Source organism: Cuculus canorus, chromosome 32 (assembly GCF_017976375.1).
Source record: "Cuculus canorus isolate bCucCan1 chromosome 32, bCucCan1.pri, whole genome shotgun sequence".
In the NCBI taxonomy this organism is placed as follows: domain Eukaryota; kingdom Metazoa; phylum Chordata; class Aves; order Cuculiformes; family Cuculidae; genus Cuculus; species Cuculus canorus.
This window is the reverse complement of record NC_071432.1, coordinates 1,514,803-1,528,711: the sequence shown is the minus strand read 5'-3', so window position 1 is coordinate 1,528,711 and position 13,909 is coordinate 1,514,803. Positions and strand designations below refer to the sequence as shown.

Genomic DNA, 13,909 nt, shown 5'->3' with positions numbered 1-13,909 from the left:
AATCTGAACCCCAAAATCCAACCCTTGCACCCCAAATCTACCCCAAACCCTAATCCAAAACACCCAAATCTACTCCTGCAGCCCTAAATCCACCCTTGAAACTCAAAATCCACGCCGGAGTGTGGGTGGGTTTTGGGGTCCCCTAGGGCCTTTGAGGTTGCTGGGGTGGAGCTTTTGGGGTTCCCTGAAGCTTTGGGGTGGATTTGGGGGAGGTGGAGTGGGACTTTTGGAGTCTCCTCAGGGTGTGAGGGGTGCTGATGGGGAGGAGCTGGGGTAGGTTTTGGGGACTCCTGAAAGTTTGGTAAGGTTTTGGGGTCCCTGGAAGCTTTGGGGGGACTGAGGTGAGGCTTGGATCCCTGAGGGTTTGGGTGGGTTTTGGAGTCCTTGGGAGCTTTGGGGTCTGAAGTGGGGCTTTTGGGGTCATAAAGGTTTGAGGGGGCAGGGGTGGAGCTTTTGGGGTCCCCTGAGGGTTTAGGGGGGGCTATGGGGGGCTGTGGTGGGGCTTTTGGGGTTCTCTGAGGGTTTGGGGGGGCTGGGATGGGGTTGGGGGTTCCTGGGGGCTTGCCAAGGGGTATTGGGAGGGCTGGGGTGGAGATTTGTGGGCCTCAATGACAGCAGAGCAGCCTGCCCCACACGAGGGCCTGCAGAAAGACGTTTCTCTTCCTCATGGATTCTTCTCTGCAGGCACAGAAATGACCCCTTGCTCTTCTCCAGGACATCCCTTTCCCCAGGGGAGCGTGTCCAGGCTGGCCTGGCTGCCAGTCCTGGTTCCCTCTCTGTGCAGTCCACAAGGCCACTTTTGTCACCCAGCCGTCTAAGTTCGGGCCCTTCTATGTCCTATCTGTTTTATGACCTGAATCTTCTATCATTCTTTTGTGAACCTACTCTTCTATAATCCTACTTTTCTACGACCCTTCTGTGACCCGACTCTTCTAGGACCCTACTTCTACCCTTCTGTGATCCAGCTCATCTCTGACCCATCTGGGACACTTCTGAGATCTCACTCCTGTGACTTTTCCATGACCCAACTCTTCTCTGAGTCAACACTTCTACGATCTGATCATTTTCATTCACTTCTCTCACCTCACCCTTGTATGACTCAACACATCTATGACCCTTCTATGTCCAGAGTCTTACATGACACTGCTCTTCAGCGACCTCATTTCTCTATTAATCTTCTATGAGATGACATTTTTATGATCGCACCCTTCTATTAGCCAACCCTTCTCTAATAATTCTACACCCTGAGTCTTCTTCCATCCCTCTTTAACCCAACAATTCTATGACCCCACTCCTGGATGACTCCTCTCTGACCCTTCTGTTACCCGAATCTACTATGAATAAATGATTCTATGACTGACACTTCCATGACTGTTCAGGTGACCCAACCCTTCTTTGACCTGAACATTCTATGACCTGACTGTTCTCTGACCCTTCTGTCGACGCGGTTCGGAGGCAGACATGGTAAGTGCTGCAGCCGGGCACTAGATCGAGGTGGAAGGTGGTTGAGAGAGCAGGGGAAGCCCAGGAACCCTGGAGGGAGCCCAGCAGCTGGATACACGATGGGAGATGATGTGATTGAGAGTAGCCCTGCAGAGTAGGACTTCGGGGTGCTGGTCAATGAGAAGCTCGATATAAGCCAGCAGTGTGTGCTCACAGCTCAGAAGGCCAACAGTATCCTGGGCTGCATTAAAAGAAGCGTGGGCAGCAGGTGGAGGGAAGTGATTCTGCCCCTCTATTCCTCTCTTGGGAGACCTCATCTGGAATTCTGGGTCCAGTTCTGGAATCCTCAACGTAAGAAGGAGATGGAGCTGTTGGAACGGGTCCAGAGGAGGCTACAAAGGCGATTGGAGGGCTGATCGCCTACCTTCCCTACGAGAGTTGGCTTTGTTCAGCCTGGAGAAGAGAAGGCTCTGTGGAGATCTTCTAGCGACCTTCCAGTACCTGAAGGGGGCTACAAGAAAGCTGGAGAGGGGCTGTTTTTAACCACTTGTAGTGACAGGACAAGGGGGAACTGGATATAAACTGGAGAGGGGCAGATTTAGACTAGACATTAGGAAGAATTTCTTCCCCATGAGAGTGGTGAGACACTGGCACAGGTTGCCCAGGGAAGCTGTGGCTGCCCCATCCCTGGAAGTGTTGAAGGCCACAGTTGGATGGGCCTTGGGCAGCCTGATCCAGTGGGAGGTGTCCCTGTCCATGGCAGAGGGTTAGAACTGGATGATCTTGAAGGTCCCTTCCAACCCTAACTCTTCTATGATTCTATGATTCTACAATTCTATGAAATGGGGCTGCAACTTCCTGTTGAGATGCAAAGCAGGGAAGGGGCTTTGTGCATCAGATGTGTGTAATGGGAGTGGCACTTGTTGTCTGGCATGAAGTGAGGGGTGGGACTTCCTGCCCATAGTGTGAAATGGGGCGGGACTTACTAATCATCTTACTAATCATCCCCCTCCTTGCCCACACTCCCTCAGGTGTCACTTGGCTCTCCAACACCCAAACCCGCGCAGACTGTCTGTAGTTCTGTCCTGCGGTGGATGCTCTGGGGGAAGGACCTGGTGGGAACCGGCTGCAGAGAGCAGGTGGCAGCGCCCTTCCCAAAGAGGCTGTGCCGCCACGCGTGGCGTTTCCCTGCTGGCTGCTGCCTGTGACGGCGCTGCCCGCCCTCACCCACCCGCGGTGCACTCACTGGGTCCGTCGGGAGCGCCTGAGCCCAGCTCCTGCCTCCCCTCCCGCTTGGAACGCCCCAAGCTGCCCCCCGCCCCGAGCCCCCCGTGCCCAGCGCCCAGAACCTTTGTGACCTCACCGGGTGGCCAAGGGCATTGCCGGCAGCGCCAGCGCCACGGGCAGTCTGTCGGCTGCTGCCCCAGTGGCAACAAGCCCTCAGTTGTTGCAGTGCCACGTGTCACTGGAACCATGAATGTTCTCCTCCTTGTCCTCGTCCTGCTGGCCCTGTGCGGGCCTGTGCAGGGCACGTGGGACACCTGCGAGTGAGTGGCCCCGGGCTGCGGGAGGGAGCTCGGGCAGCTGGGATGGGGATGACTGAGGGCACCCGCTTTTCCCTTGCAGCTACGCTAGAGATTCCCTGACCCAGCGAAGGAGGCAACGTCCCTTGCCAGCGCCCTGGCTGCTGGCACGGCTCCTCTGCGGGGCTAAAGCAGAGACAGGGGGTGGACGCCCGCCCGCCTGCCCCACGGGGTTCCCTGCCCTGTGCTCCGTGCCGCCCTGTCGGGAGGGAAGGCGGCTGAGCTTCAGCCCAAGCAGCAGTGACACCTCCAGCAGGGCACTCATCAGTTTCTGGTTTCCACAGGACCTGCGGACTCCGGCCCTTGGATTATGATGGCTCTGGCATGTCCCGTGTCGTCGGGGGCAGAGATGCCCAGGCGGGGGCCTGGCCCTGGATCGTCAGCATCCAGAGCCCCTGGGAAGCAGGCACGGGGCACATCTGCGGAGGGTCCCTCATCGGCACACAGTGGGTCCTCACAGCAGCCCACTGCTTCACCGAGGCCATGTAAGGAGGAGCTGAGAACAGGGGACAACCCCCAACAGCTGGCAGGCGCCCAGCCCGCAGCACCGTGGGCGACTCTGACCCCGTTCTCTTGCACGCATCCAGTCTTGGAGCGCTCCCAGGGCTTCCTAGCAGCCTCCAGCTCTGTGTTCCTCGTGCCTGAGGCATGCTGGGGCAGTCACACTCTCCGTAGCGCTGCTTTCCTCTCTCACCCAGAAAGGAGAAAGCGGAGAACTGTTGGGCTGCTGCACCCACCCACCCCTCTCTCCATTTGCCTTCCAGGAACACCGAGATGTGGCGTGTGGTGGCCGGTGCCACCGACCTGACTCAGCTGGGCCCTGAGGTTCAAATACGCAGCATCAAGCAGATCTTTGTTCATGAAAACTACAACAACATCTCGCAGAGGAACGACATCGCCCTGCTGGAGCTGGACCAGCCCGTGCAGTGCAGCTCTCACGTGCAGCTCGCCTGCCTGCCCAATGCCACGCTCAAAGCGTCACAGCTCACGACCTGCTACGTCAGTGGCTGGGGCGCCACCCATGAGGAAGGTGAGTTCCCAAAAAGTCCTGGTGTCCCGAGTGCACGCTTGGCACCCTGGGGAGGTGGGCTGGGCGTCCCGACAGCACAGGTAGAAAGGCAGCGTCAGCCTGCGGGGACGTCTGCCCCTGGAGAGATGGCCCTGACCCATTCCCCAGGGCAAGACGGGAGGGAAACACCGCCACAATCCTCTCCGGAGGCAAAGCCAAGCCCTAGGGAAGGGGTTCCCCCAGGCAGGGCAGGAGGAGAACTGGCAACGCGCTGCTGGGTGTTCATTTCTGTCTGTGCTTGCAGGCGGAACGTCCGATGTGCTGCAGGAGGCCAAGGTCCCCCTCATCGACACCCACGTTTGCAACAGCAGCGGGTGGTACCGCGGGGCCATCCACACCCACAACCTGTGTGCGGGATACCCGCGGGGCGGCATCGACACCTGCCAGGTAGGAGCGGGCGACAAGTCCAGTCCCAGCAGCACCAGCAGCCCCGGCACAGCCACCCAAACCTACCGCGGTGCCCAGCAAGTCCCCGTCCCACCGCCGGGTCCCACTGCTCCTGGGGCTCACCTCCCCTTCCCCATCTCCCGCACTCTGCCCAGAAAGCCCACCCAGCGGTCCAGGGGCCAATCCTGGAACATCCCTCTGCCCCACAGCCGGGGTCACGCTGTGCAGAGAGGAGAGAGAGCCCAGCCTTACAGCCCCACCACCCCCTCGCAGACCAGGTTCTGCCAGCTCCTGCGCCGCAGCAGAGCCTTTCTGTGCAGGCAACACAGCTCTGGCAGCTGCTGGGAGAGAGGGGGAGCCGGCCCTCACGCTGCCAGAGGCCCCCCAGCACCCCCTTAACCCTCTCTCTTCTGCTGCAGGGGGACAGCGGTGGTCCTCTCCTCTGCAAAAATCGCCATTCTGACCACTTCTGGCTGGTGGGAGTGACCAGCTGGGGAAGAGGCTGCGCCAGAGTCCGTCGGCCGGGGATCTACACCTCCACGCAGCACTTCTTAGACTGGATCCTGGTGCAGATGGGGCTGCACCCACCAGAGGCGGCTGCACCAACAGCACAGCCAACACCCACGGGCAAGGCGCCCTGTCCACTTCCACGTCGGAAGATGGCAAAGTTCGCTAATCTGCTAAAGGATCTCCTGAAGGCCATCAAGAAAATAATGGCTTGAGCAGCAGGATGGGCATGATCTGGTGCAGTGACCCTTGCCAGTTTTGAATCTGCACTTAAGCCTTTCATTCAATTCTAGCCAACCTGTCTCAATAACTCAGAATACTTTTGTTCACCAACTTATGATTGAGAGTTAATAGACAGGAGCTAATTTCCTTTTGTGATCCTGTTCAATAAATTGTAAATTGCTGCTAAATCAAAGTCTCAACCAATTCCACTCTCAAAAACTCAGAGTTGGCTTTTGGGGTTCAGGGTTGGGTTTTGGGGCTCAGGAGGAGATTTTGGGGTGCAGGAGAGGATTTGGGGCCAGAAAAGTTGGATTTTATGTCAGAAGGAGTGGATTTTGGAGTGAAAAGAGGGGATTCTGGGATGCAGAGGGTGGATTTGGGGTTCAGGTTTTTGGATTCAGGGTTGGGTTTTGGGGTTCAAGGACAAGTTTTGGGGTTCGGCATGATTTGGGGGTTTGTGTGGGTGGTAGGGGTGCAGGGAGTGGATTTTGGCATGTTTTTTTTGGCACAGGTGGGTTTGGGGTACAGGGGGTTCTAGTGGTGCAGGGAGTGGATTTCAGGGTGCAGGAGGTTTGGGGGTGCAGTGGGGGTTGGGGGTGCAGGAGGGGTTGGAGGTGCAAGGGGGTGGATATTGGAGTGGGTTTCAGGGTGCAGAAAGGGTTTGAAGGTGCAGAAAGGGTTTGAGGGTGCAGGCAGGTTTTGGGGTGCAGGAGGGTTTGGTAGTGTGGGTTTTGAGAGTGCAGGTTTTGGGGTGCAGGGAGTGGATTTTGGGGTGTGTTTCAGGGTGCAGGGGGGTTTGGTGGTTCAGAGGATAGGTTTAGGGGCGCAGGGGGCAGGTTTGGGGGTGCAGGGGTGAATGTTGGGGTGTGTTTTGGAGTGCAGGGGTAGGTTTCAGGGTGCGGGTGGGGATTTGGTGGTGTAGGCAAGTTTCGGGGTGCAGGGGGGGTTTAAAGGTTCAAAGGTGCAGTGGGGGTTGGGGGTTTGGGGTGCGGGGGGGGTCCCTGACCCACGACAGCGTGGAGGCTGTGGCCGGCGGTGCCGAAGGCGCAGAGCACGGGGGCCTCACCGGGGAGGGCGAAGGTGGCGAGCGACCATTGAGACTCCACATAGGGGCCCAGCACCGACCCATGGGGGGCTTTAGGCTGGAAACAGAATTCAAACACCATGACTTGGGTCTGGTCAAAGGAAATGCTGAAAGAAAAGGAGGTGAAGGAACACAAGGCCTCCAGGTTCCTGCAGAAGAGAGAAGGCCTCCAAGAAAGGAATAGAACAGTTATCAACAAGCATTGCCTTTAGGTCATTTCCTGTTGATGGCTCTGCTCCCCCTTTCAGTCAGTGCAGCCCTAAAACCTCACCTGCTTTTCCTTCCTCTCTTCCCAAAGCCTGACCTGACCTGTCTGTGCCTGGAGAGCCGCACCCCTACAGCTCAGATCGAGCTGGGGATGAAACTCCGTTCTGGCTTCAATGGTCTCCTGGGCCGTAGGCTGAGGGGTGGGTGGAGGCCCCGGGAGATGCTGGTGAGGGCCAGGAAGGCCCATGGATGCTCTGAGCTGTGCAGTGGGGCGGTCCAGAGGAGATTAGGAAGGAAACTGCACCCACATTAGAGCAGGGTCAGAGACTGAAACAGTGTAAATCAGAACTGAAATGGCATAAATCAGGAGAGGGGCAGTTTTAGACATTAGGGTGAATTTCTTCCCCATGAGGGTGGTGAGACACTGGCACAGGTTGCCCAGGGAAGCTGTGGCTGCCCCATCCCTGGAGGTGTTGAAGGGCAGGTTGGATGGGCCTTGGGCAGCCTGATCCAGTGGTAGGAGTCCCTGCCCATGGCAGGGGGATGGAACTGGATGATCTTATTACGATTTCATGATTTTATGATTCTATGATCAGAGGCACCTCAGCCCTGCTGTGTGTTACCCTGACATACCTTCGTCTGAGATGCCCCATGTCAAAAAGTATGGACACAAGAACGTTGGTTTAAGAAAGCACATCCCAGTGCTGCGTTCAGACGGTTTCCCATGGGATGATGCTCCCAATGTGAAGTGACCTCTGGGCACTGTCTAACAAACCGAATTCCATGGAATCCTGAGGGAAAGCTCTTTGTTTCCCCTCGGGTTCATCTCACCTCACACACCTGATGTGCATGCTCACACCTCATCTGTACAGCATGAACACAGACTCTGACCTATGCATTGAGTGTCCTTGCATGGAGGGACAAAGAACCTCTCCAAGCTGGGGTGAGAGGGCAGTGCTGGGAATGGTGGTTGTGAGGGGCTACTCCAGGTGATCGCCCTGGGGCAGATTCTGCGCGGGCTCCAGTGCACATGGGCACAGACCAGACCCTGCTCTGCTGGTCCCTCAAGTCCCTCTCAGGAGGTCTCACTGGAAAAGGAAACTGTAGCCTGACCCAACCCCGCACACATTTATCTGAACACTGATGTTTTCATCTGGGCATCTTTCTGGACGTGATATTGAGAAAATCTTTAGAAGCCCGGAGCCTTCAGGCACCGCCCTGAGGAGATCCCCTCTCTTCATGGAAAGGCTGTTGTGGAGGCAGCTCTGTCCCACCAGTGCCCACTGCCTGTCCCTGCCTGCGGGCACAGCACTGCCACGCAGCACGGCTGTGACCAAGCTCAGAGCCCTCAGGCCTTGCAGCAAGGCAAGGGATGAGGAGGAGAGTGTGGAAGTGGAGAGAGAACAGCTCTGGGAGACCCAGCGCTGGTGCCTGGCAGTGCTGCTGTGCCGGGACTCTTTTCCCCTCCAGCCATGAACACAGGAACTGTCCCTGCAGCTCCAGAAAGGCCTTGGAGGAAGGGTGTATGGAAGAAACAATGTGCTGAATGGACCTTTTCTTACAAATGCAGAGGCATGGGTTGCTGTTTACTCAGTTACTTGGTTACAAAGGGAAAGCAGAGAGTGAATTAAAAAGGCCATGAAAACATAAATTAAAAAAAAAAAGCCACACCACCACCAATAAAAGAAGGCAGTGTGGGCTGCAACCAGTCATGTTATAACTGCTGAGAAGCAGAAGTTCAGGAGTTCATTGCTTCAGGGAAACATCCAGTTATCAGTTTCCACGCTGCCTCCTTGAGCTGCTGGTTCCTCCAGCTGTAGATGAGGGGGTTCAATGCTGGAGGAACCACAGAGTAGAGAAATGACAACACAGGGTCCAGGGATGGGGAGACTGAAGGGGGCTTCAGGTCGGCAAAAGTGCCGGTGCTGAGAAACAGGGAGACCACAGCCAGGTGAGGGAGGCACGTGGAAAGGGCTTTGTGCCGTCCCTGCTCAGAGGGGATCCTCAGCACAGCCCTGAAGATCTGCACATAGGACACCACAATGAAAACAAAACAGCCAAATGACTACTAATAGACACTGACCACAATAAGCCCGGCTTCCCTGAGGTAGGAGTGTGAGCAGGAGAGCTTGAGGATCTGGGGGATTTCACAGAAGAACTGGTGCAGAGCATTGCCCTGGCAGAGGGGCAGGGAAAATGTATTGGCCGTGAGCAGCAGAGCATTGAGAAACCCAGCGCCCCAGGCAGCTGCTGCCATGTGGACACAAGCTCTGCTGCCCAGGAGGGTCCCGTAGTGCAGGGGTTTGCAGATGGCAACGTAGCGGTCATAGGACATGATGGTGAGGAGAGAATACTCTGCTGAAATGAGAAAGACATAGAGAAAGACTTGGGCAACACATCCTGCATAGGAAATGGCCTTGGTGTCCCAGAAGGGAATTGGCCATGGATTTGGGGACAGTGGTGGAGATGGAGCCCAGGTCAAGGAGGGAGAGGTTGAGGAGGAAGAAGTACATGGGGGTGTGGAGGTGGTGGTCACAGGCGATGGTGGTGATGATGAGGCCGTTGCCCAGGAGGGCAGCCAGGTAGATGCCCAGGAAGAGCCAGAAGTGCAAGAGCTGCAGCTCCCGTGTGTCTGCGAATGCCAGGAGGAGGAACTGGGTGATGGAGCTGCTGTTGGACATCTGCTGCCTCTGGCCATGGGGCACTGTCAGAGGGAAAAAACAGAGACCAGCTAGAGGAGAGTTCTGTGACCAAAATCCAAGTTATTACTCATAGAAGCACCCCTCTAACTGCCCCTTCGCAGAAGGAGGACGTTTGGCAGGTCCCTTTCACAAGCTCTGGTTGCTCCTTGCTGAGGTCACCCCAGGGAGCAGGAGGCTGTGATATGGACTCTGCAGGAGTTGTTCCTGCTCTACAGCAACAGGGAATGGAACACAGGGTGAATTCAGGATGAATCCACTCCTGGTATTAAAGTGCTTTCCAGCATTTTCACTCCCTGTTCACCCGACTGCAGAGCAGAGCTGAGGGGATTTTGGTTTGTGTTTTCTGTTCTGGTTGCCCCAACACAGCTCATGGATGGTTTTGATGCAGAAACTCCTGGCTTTTCTGCTGCACTCCAAGTGAATCTCATGGGTCCTGCAGGAAAACAGACTGTCCCTTCATGCACAGTATATGGTAGATGCCCAGGAAGAGACAGAATTGCAAGAACTGTAGCTCCTGGGTGTCTGCGAATGCCAGGAGGATGAACTGGGTGATGGAGCTGTTGTTGGACATCTGATCCTTTTGTTCATGTGTTGCTGTCAAAGGAAGACATCACACTCAGATGTCAGGGCTGCTCTGAGAAAAGCTCTTTCCATTCTGTGCCCCTCTAAGAGCACCCAAACACAGATTCATCTCTCCCCTACCTCTCAGGACCTTCACCCATCTCCCTGGCTGCCGTTCTGGTCTGTGCGGGCTGAATGTGTCATTAAGAACAGGGCTCTGCCCATGAGCCCCCTCCTCACAGACCCCATGAGCTGCAGGCTGTGCCAGCTTTAGGAGATGCCACCAGGAACCGCACCTGCATTGTCCTGTGCCCAGACTTACCGTGTCCAGGACTGTGAAGATTTCTCCTCCAGTCAGCTCTCAGTCATCAGTTGGGAAACCCTGACCACGGTCGAGCTCTCTCTCTGCCTTGTTCATCTCTCTGAGAAACCCCGGGAGTGCCCTCAGCCCTGCTGGGCTTTGCAGAAGAGCGGCTCCTGGGCAGAGCTGGCTCTTTGTACCACTGCCCACTTGCCAGGAGCTCCCTCTGTCCCAGGAGCTCAGCCCAGCTCAGCAGCAGAGGAGCAGCCCAGGGCATTTTAATGACCCCTCCTGTGGGTTTGACGCTGAGTCCATGAACCTCAGCACCTTAGAGGAAGCTGAAGAAACTGCTCAAGAAGTCAGATTCAAACTCCAAAGTTTCTTCTACTGTTAATAGGTCCCACTGAGGTCACTGATGGAAAGCATCTCCAGGGCCCAGTTAGAGCAGAAACCTGGTGGCACTGATGAATGACTGCGAAAAACAAGGTAAAGGTGGTTCTGCTGCTGAGTCAACCTGGATGTGTTTCATTAATCCAAAGGTCGCAGCTCTGATCCCATTAACCAAAGGGCTAAAGCCTGACTCTCAGCCCCTGGAAAGGAGATGCTGTCCCTCACTCATCCCTCAGGGCTCTTCCTGGGATGTGGAGATGGACAATGCCAGGGACTGGACTATGATACAACAGCTCCCAGGCTCCTATGTTTGGACAAGGAGGCAATTGGGTCCCAGGGCCAGAAGGACTGGTTGTCTCCTCATAGGTATCAGTGGTAGAGACAACAGCCATCACCAAAGTCATGAAAAGGCTGCTCTGGTAGGGAGCTTTCACCTTTTCCCCATCCCTCTGTCCTCTCCACCACAGGGTGTTCCATGGCGTTGCATCTCCTGTGTCTCCTGCCCTTGAGGCTGCAGTCATCTCCCCGGCTGCCCCACCTTGCTGCCACCTTCCTTTGCTGATATCTCTCTGTCCTCCCTGGCTCTTCTTGAGACACAAAGCCTTGGGCTTATTCAGACTCCTTCTGGGTGACATGTGGCACCACAGTAAAGCCCTTGGAGTGAAATTTCTTCCTCCTTGTGTCCAGTGTGGACCTCCCCTGCAACGCTTTGTGGCATTATTTTTTTCTCATACCGTTTACCACTGTGAAAAAAAGCTCCACCACCTCCAAAACCACCCTTGAAGCCCTCTCGGTCAAGGAAGAAAGACTTTACAATGAGGGTGGTGGAAGACTGGAATGGGTTGCCCAGAGAAGTTGTGGATGCCCCACCTCTGGAAGTGTCCAATATCAAAAAACTTTGAGTAACATCAACCACTGAAAGATGTCCCTGTCTGTGTCAAGGGAGGATTGGATTGGGATGATCTTTTAGGTCCCTTCCAGCTCAAGCCATTCTGTCATCCCTTGATTCTAGTCTCCCCAGCCCCTTCTCCACACGGCTGCAAACACCTACAGACACCACGCAGGCATTTTAATCTGAGCTGGTCCTTAACCATCCCATAAAATTAAACAATTGCTGCTTCTAAGACATGAATTGCTGTCTTCTCAGAGGAAGAATTCAACCCCCAAAAGGTAAAATATTAATTCAAATAAAGTTCCAGTGTGTCTGTGTGAGAGATTCACCAAGTGGGTCAGCGGAAGAACCTCCAGGATGACCTCAGGAACTGGGAATGGGGTTCCTGCCTCAGCGGTCTGAGACTCATGATGGGAAGTCAGAAAGCGCATTTGGGGACCGTGCATGACCTGCCATGGGATGTTTGGGAAAGGAGAAAAGGCAGGGAAAGGCTGGGATCAAGGTGGTTTGTGGGGGAACTGAAGGAAGAGATCATTTGTTATAAGTCACTAACTTATTATAGGTTTGAATATTACACAAAGTTTTTGTGATTTTAGAACTAAAATATAGGATTAATATTTGAATAATTACTTTTAGCTAGGCTGCGCCTGGATACTTACGCTTCCATAAGGAATTTTAACAAGGCTGCAGTTAGAAAGAATTGGAAACAATGTGACTGTCTCTAATGAAGCCAGATAACAAGGACTAGTGCGATGATAAGAGGAAGAAGAACCAGCGAGGAGCAGATGCAGCCTTGAAGAGGGGCCCAAAGAGTCTAAGAGCGTGCGCAAGAAGGAAAGTTGAAAAGTTCACTGTGAAGAAGACTGTGAGCCTTCCTCCCCAAAGACCCTCATCGACCACTACCACAAGAGAACACACAAGTGCTAAGAGGAGATTTATGATAATGAGTTCCCATAACTAAACTTACTAACCCAACCCACTTCTCAGAAAAGTCATGACTATGTATACTCATGCAATGCATATGTATAACATAGTACAATAAATATGTGCCGGCTTTGATGCCTGGTGTGCAAGTGAGAAGGAGAAATCCTGCTTGCACCCCATGCACCGCCGCATGCCTGCACATAACTCTGAGTTAGGTGGTGTTATTGCACAAGTCAGGTCCTAATATTCTATGGGTCCTAAAAGACAGGTTGGAACCCTAGAACTGAGGATTTCAGCCCAAAACATGAGACTTTGGCCACGAAAGGGATGGGTGCGGTGCTACAAGTGAATCTTTGGGCCCTGCGAGGGAGGAGAACCTCTTGGTTCCTCTGTGGCCCCCAGAAATGAAGCTCTGGTCCCGAACGCAGAGCTTTGGGTGTTCCAGTGGAGGCTTTGAGCTGTGAAAGAGGGGGTTGGATCCTTTACGTGAGAGTCTGGAGCCTCAAAAGAAGGGTTTGGGTCTACAAATGGTGCTTTGAAACTGAAACTGAGGCTCTGAGCCCTGACATCAGGTTTTCTGCCCTAAGATGAAGCTGTAGGAGTGAATAGGAAGGCATTGCACCATAAAATGGGACTTGAGGGGCTGAAAATGACTATTGGAGCCCTCACATTTGTATCCTAAATTCAAAAATGGAGCTTTGTTTCCTGAAAAGGAGGATTTGAGGGCTAAAAATGAGCTTTTGAACCCTTTTAGAGGCTTTTGTCTCCCAAACTGAGGCTGCAGACATTAAAAAAATCAGACTTTGTTCATTAAAAATGATGCTCTGGGCCTTAAAATGAGTCTTTGAAGCTCAAAAAGCCTTCAACACCTCCAGGGATGGGGCAGCCACAGCTTCCCTGGGCAACCTGTGCCAGTGTCTCACCACCCTCATGGGGAAGAAATTCACCCTAATGTCTAAAACTGCCCCTCTCCTGATTTATGCCATTTCAGTTCTGATTTACGCTGTTTCAGTCTCTGACCCTGCTCTAATGTGGGTGCAGTTTCCTTCCTAATCTCCTCTGGACCGCCCCACTGCACAGCTCAGAGCATCCATGGGCCTTCCTGGCCCTCACCAGCATCTCCCGGGGCCTCCACCCACCCCTCAGCCTACGGCCCAGGAGACCATTGAAGCCAGAACGGAGTTTCATCCCCAGCTCGATCTGAGCTGTAGGGGTGCGGCTCTCCAGGCACAGACAGGTCAGGTCAGGCTTTGGGAAGAGAGGAAGGAAAAGCAGGTGAGGTTTTAGGGCTGCACTGACTGAAAGGGGGAGCAGAGCCATCAACAGGAAATGACCTAAAGGCAATGCTTGTTGATAACTGTTCTCTTCCTTTCTTGGAGGCCTTCTATCTTCTGCAGGAACCTGGAGGCCTTGTGTTCCTTCACCTCCTTTTCTTTCAGCATTTCCTTTGACCAGACCCAAGTCATGGTGTTTGAATTCTGTTTCCAGCCTAAAGCCCCCCATGGGCTGGAGCTGTACCAGGAGACTGGCAGAAGGGTTCCACTCCTCTGGACAAGAAGGTGGATGTTCCCGGGAATCTGAAGAGCCATGGCCGACCATTAGCGGTGTCCATGGAAATGGTCAAGTGCCTCCTCTCT

General features: G+C 54.3%; 1 protein-coding gene and 1 pseudogene across 2 annotated transcripts; one reads left to right on the top strand and one right to left on the bottom strand.

Annotated features, from left to right (window-relative positions):
- LOC128849707 (olfactory receptor 14A16-like) overlaps window positions 1-13,909 on the bottom strand; it is a 94,431-nt pseudogene that overhangs the window by 17,486 nt on the left and 63,036 nt on the right.
- LOC128849706 (acrosin-like) lies at window positions 2,366-5,415 on the top strand. Of its 2 annotated transcripts, none has more exons than XM_054052197.1 (5): window positions 2,366-2,582; window positions 3,311-3,511; window positions 3,791-4,056; window positions 4,340-4,482; window positions 4,902-5,415. In XM_054052197.1, exons 2-5 carry the CDS (start codon window positions 3,351-3,353, stop codon window positions 5,202-5,204), a joined length of 873 nt encoding a protein of 290 aa, XP_053908172.1. In that variant the 5' UTR covers window positions 2,366-2,582; window positions 3,311-3,350; the 3' UTR covers window positions 5,205-5,415. The 2 variants fall into 2 exon arrangements, with proteins under 2 accessions (XP_053908172.1, XP_053908171.1); XM_054052196.1 differs by lacking the exon at window positions 2,366-2,582 and adding an exon at window positions 2,778-2,990.

Excerpts from the sequence above, each read along its gene's own strand:
- LOC128849706 (XM_054052196.1), top strand. The coding sequence starts at position 2,917 with ATGAATGTTCTCCTCCTTGTCCTCGTCCTGCTGGCCCTGTGCGGGCCT. Across the intron at positions 2,991-3,310 it reads GGCACGTGGGACACCTGCGA|GACCTGCGGACTCCGGCCCT; the intron begins GTGAGTGGCCCC and ends TGGTTTCCACAG. Across the intron at positions 4,057-4,339 it reads GGGCGCCACCCATGAGGAAG|GCGGAACGTCCGATGTGCTG; the intron begins GTGAGTTCCCAA and ends CTGTGCTTGCAG.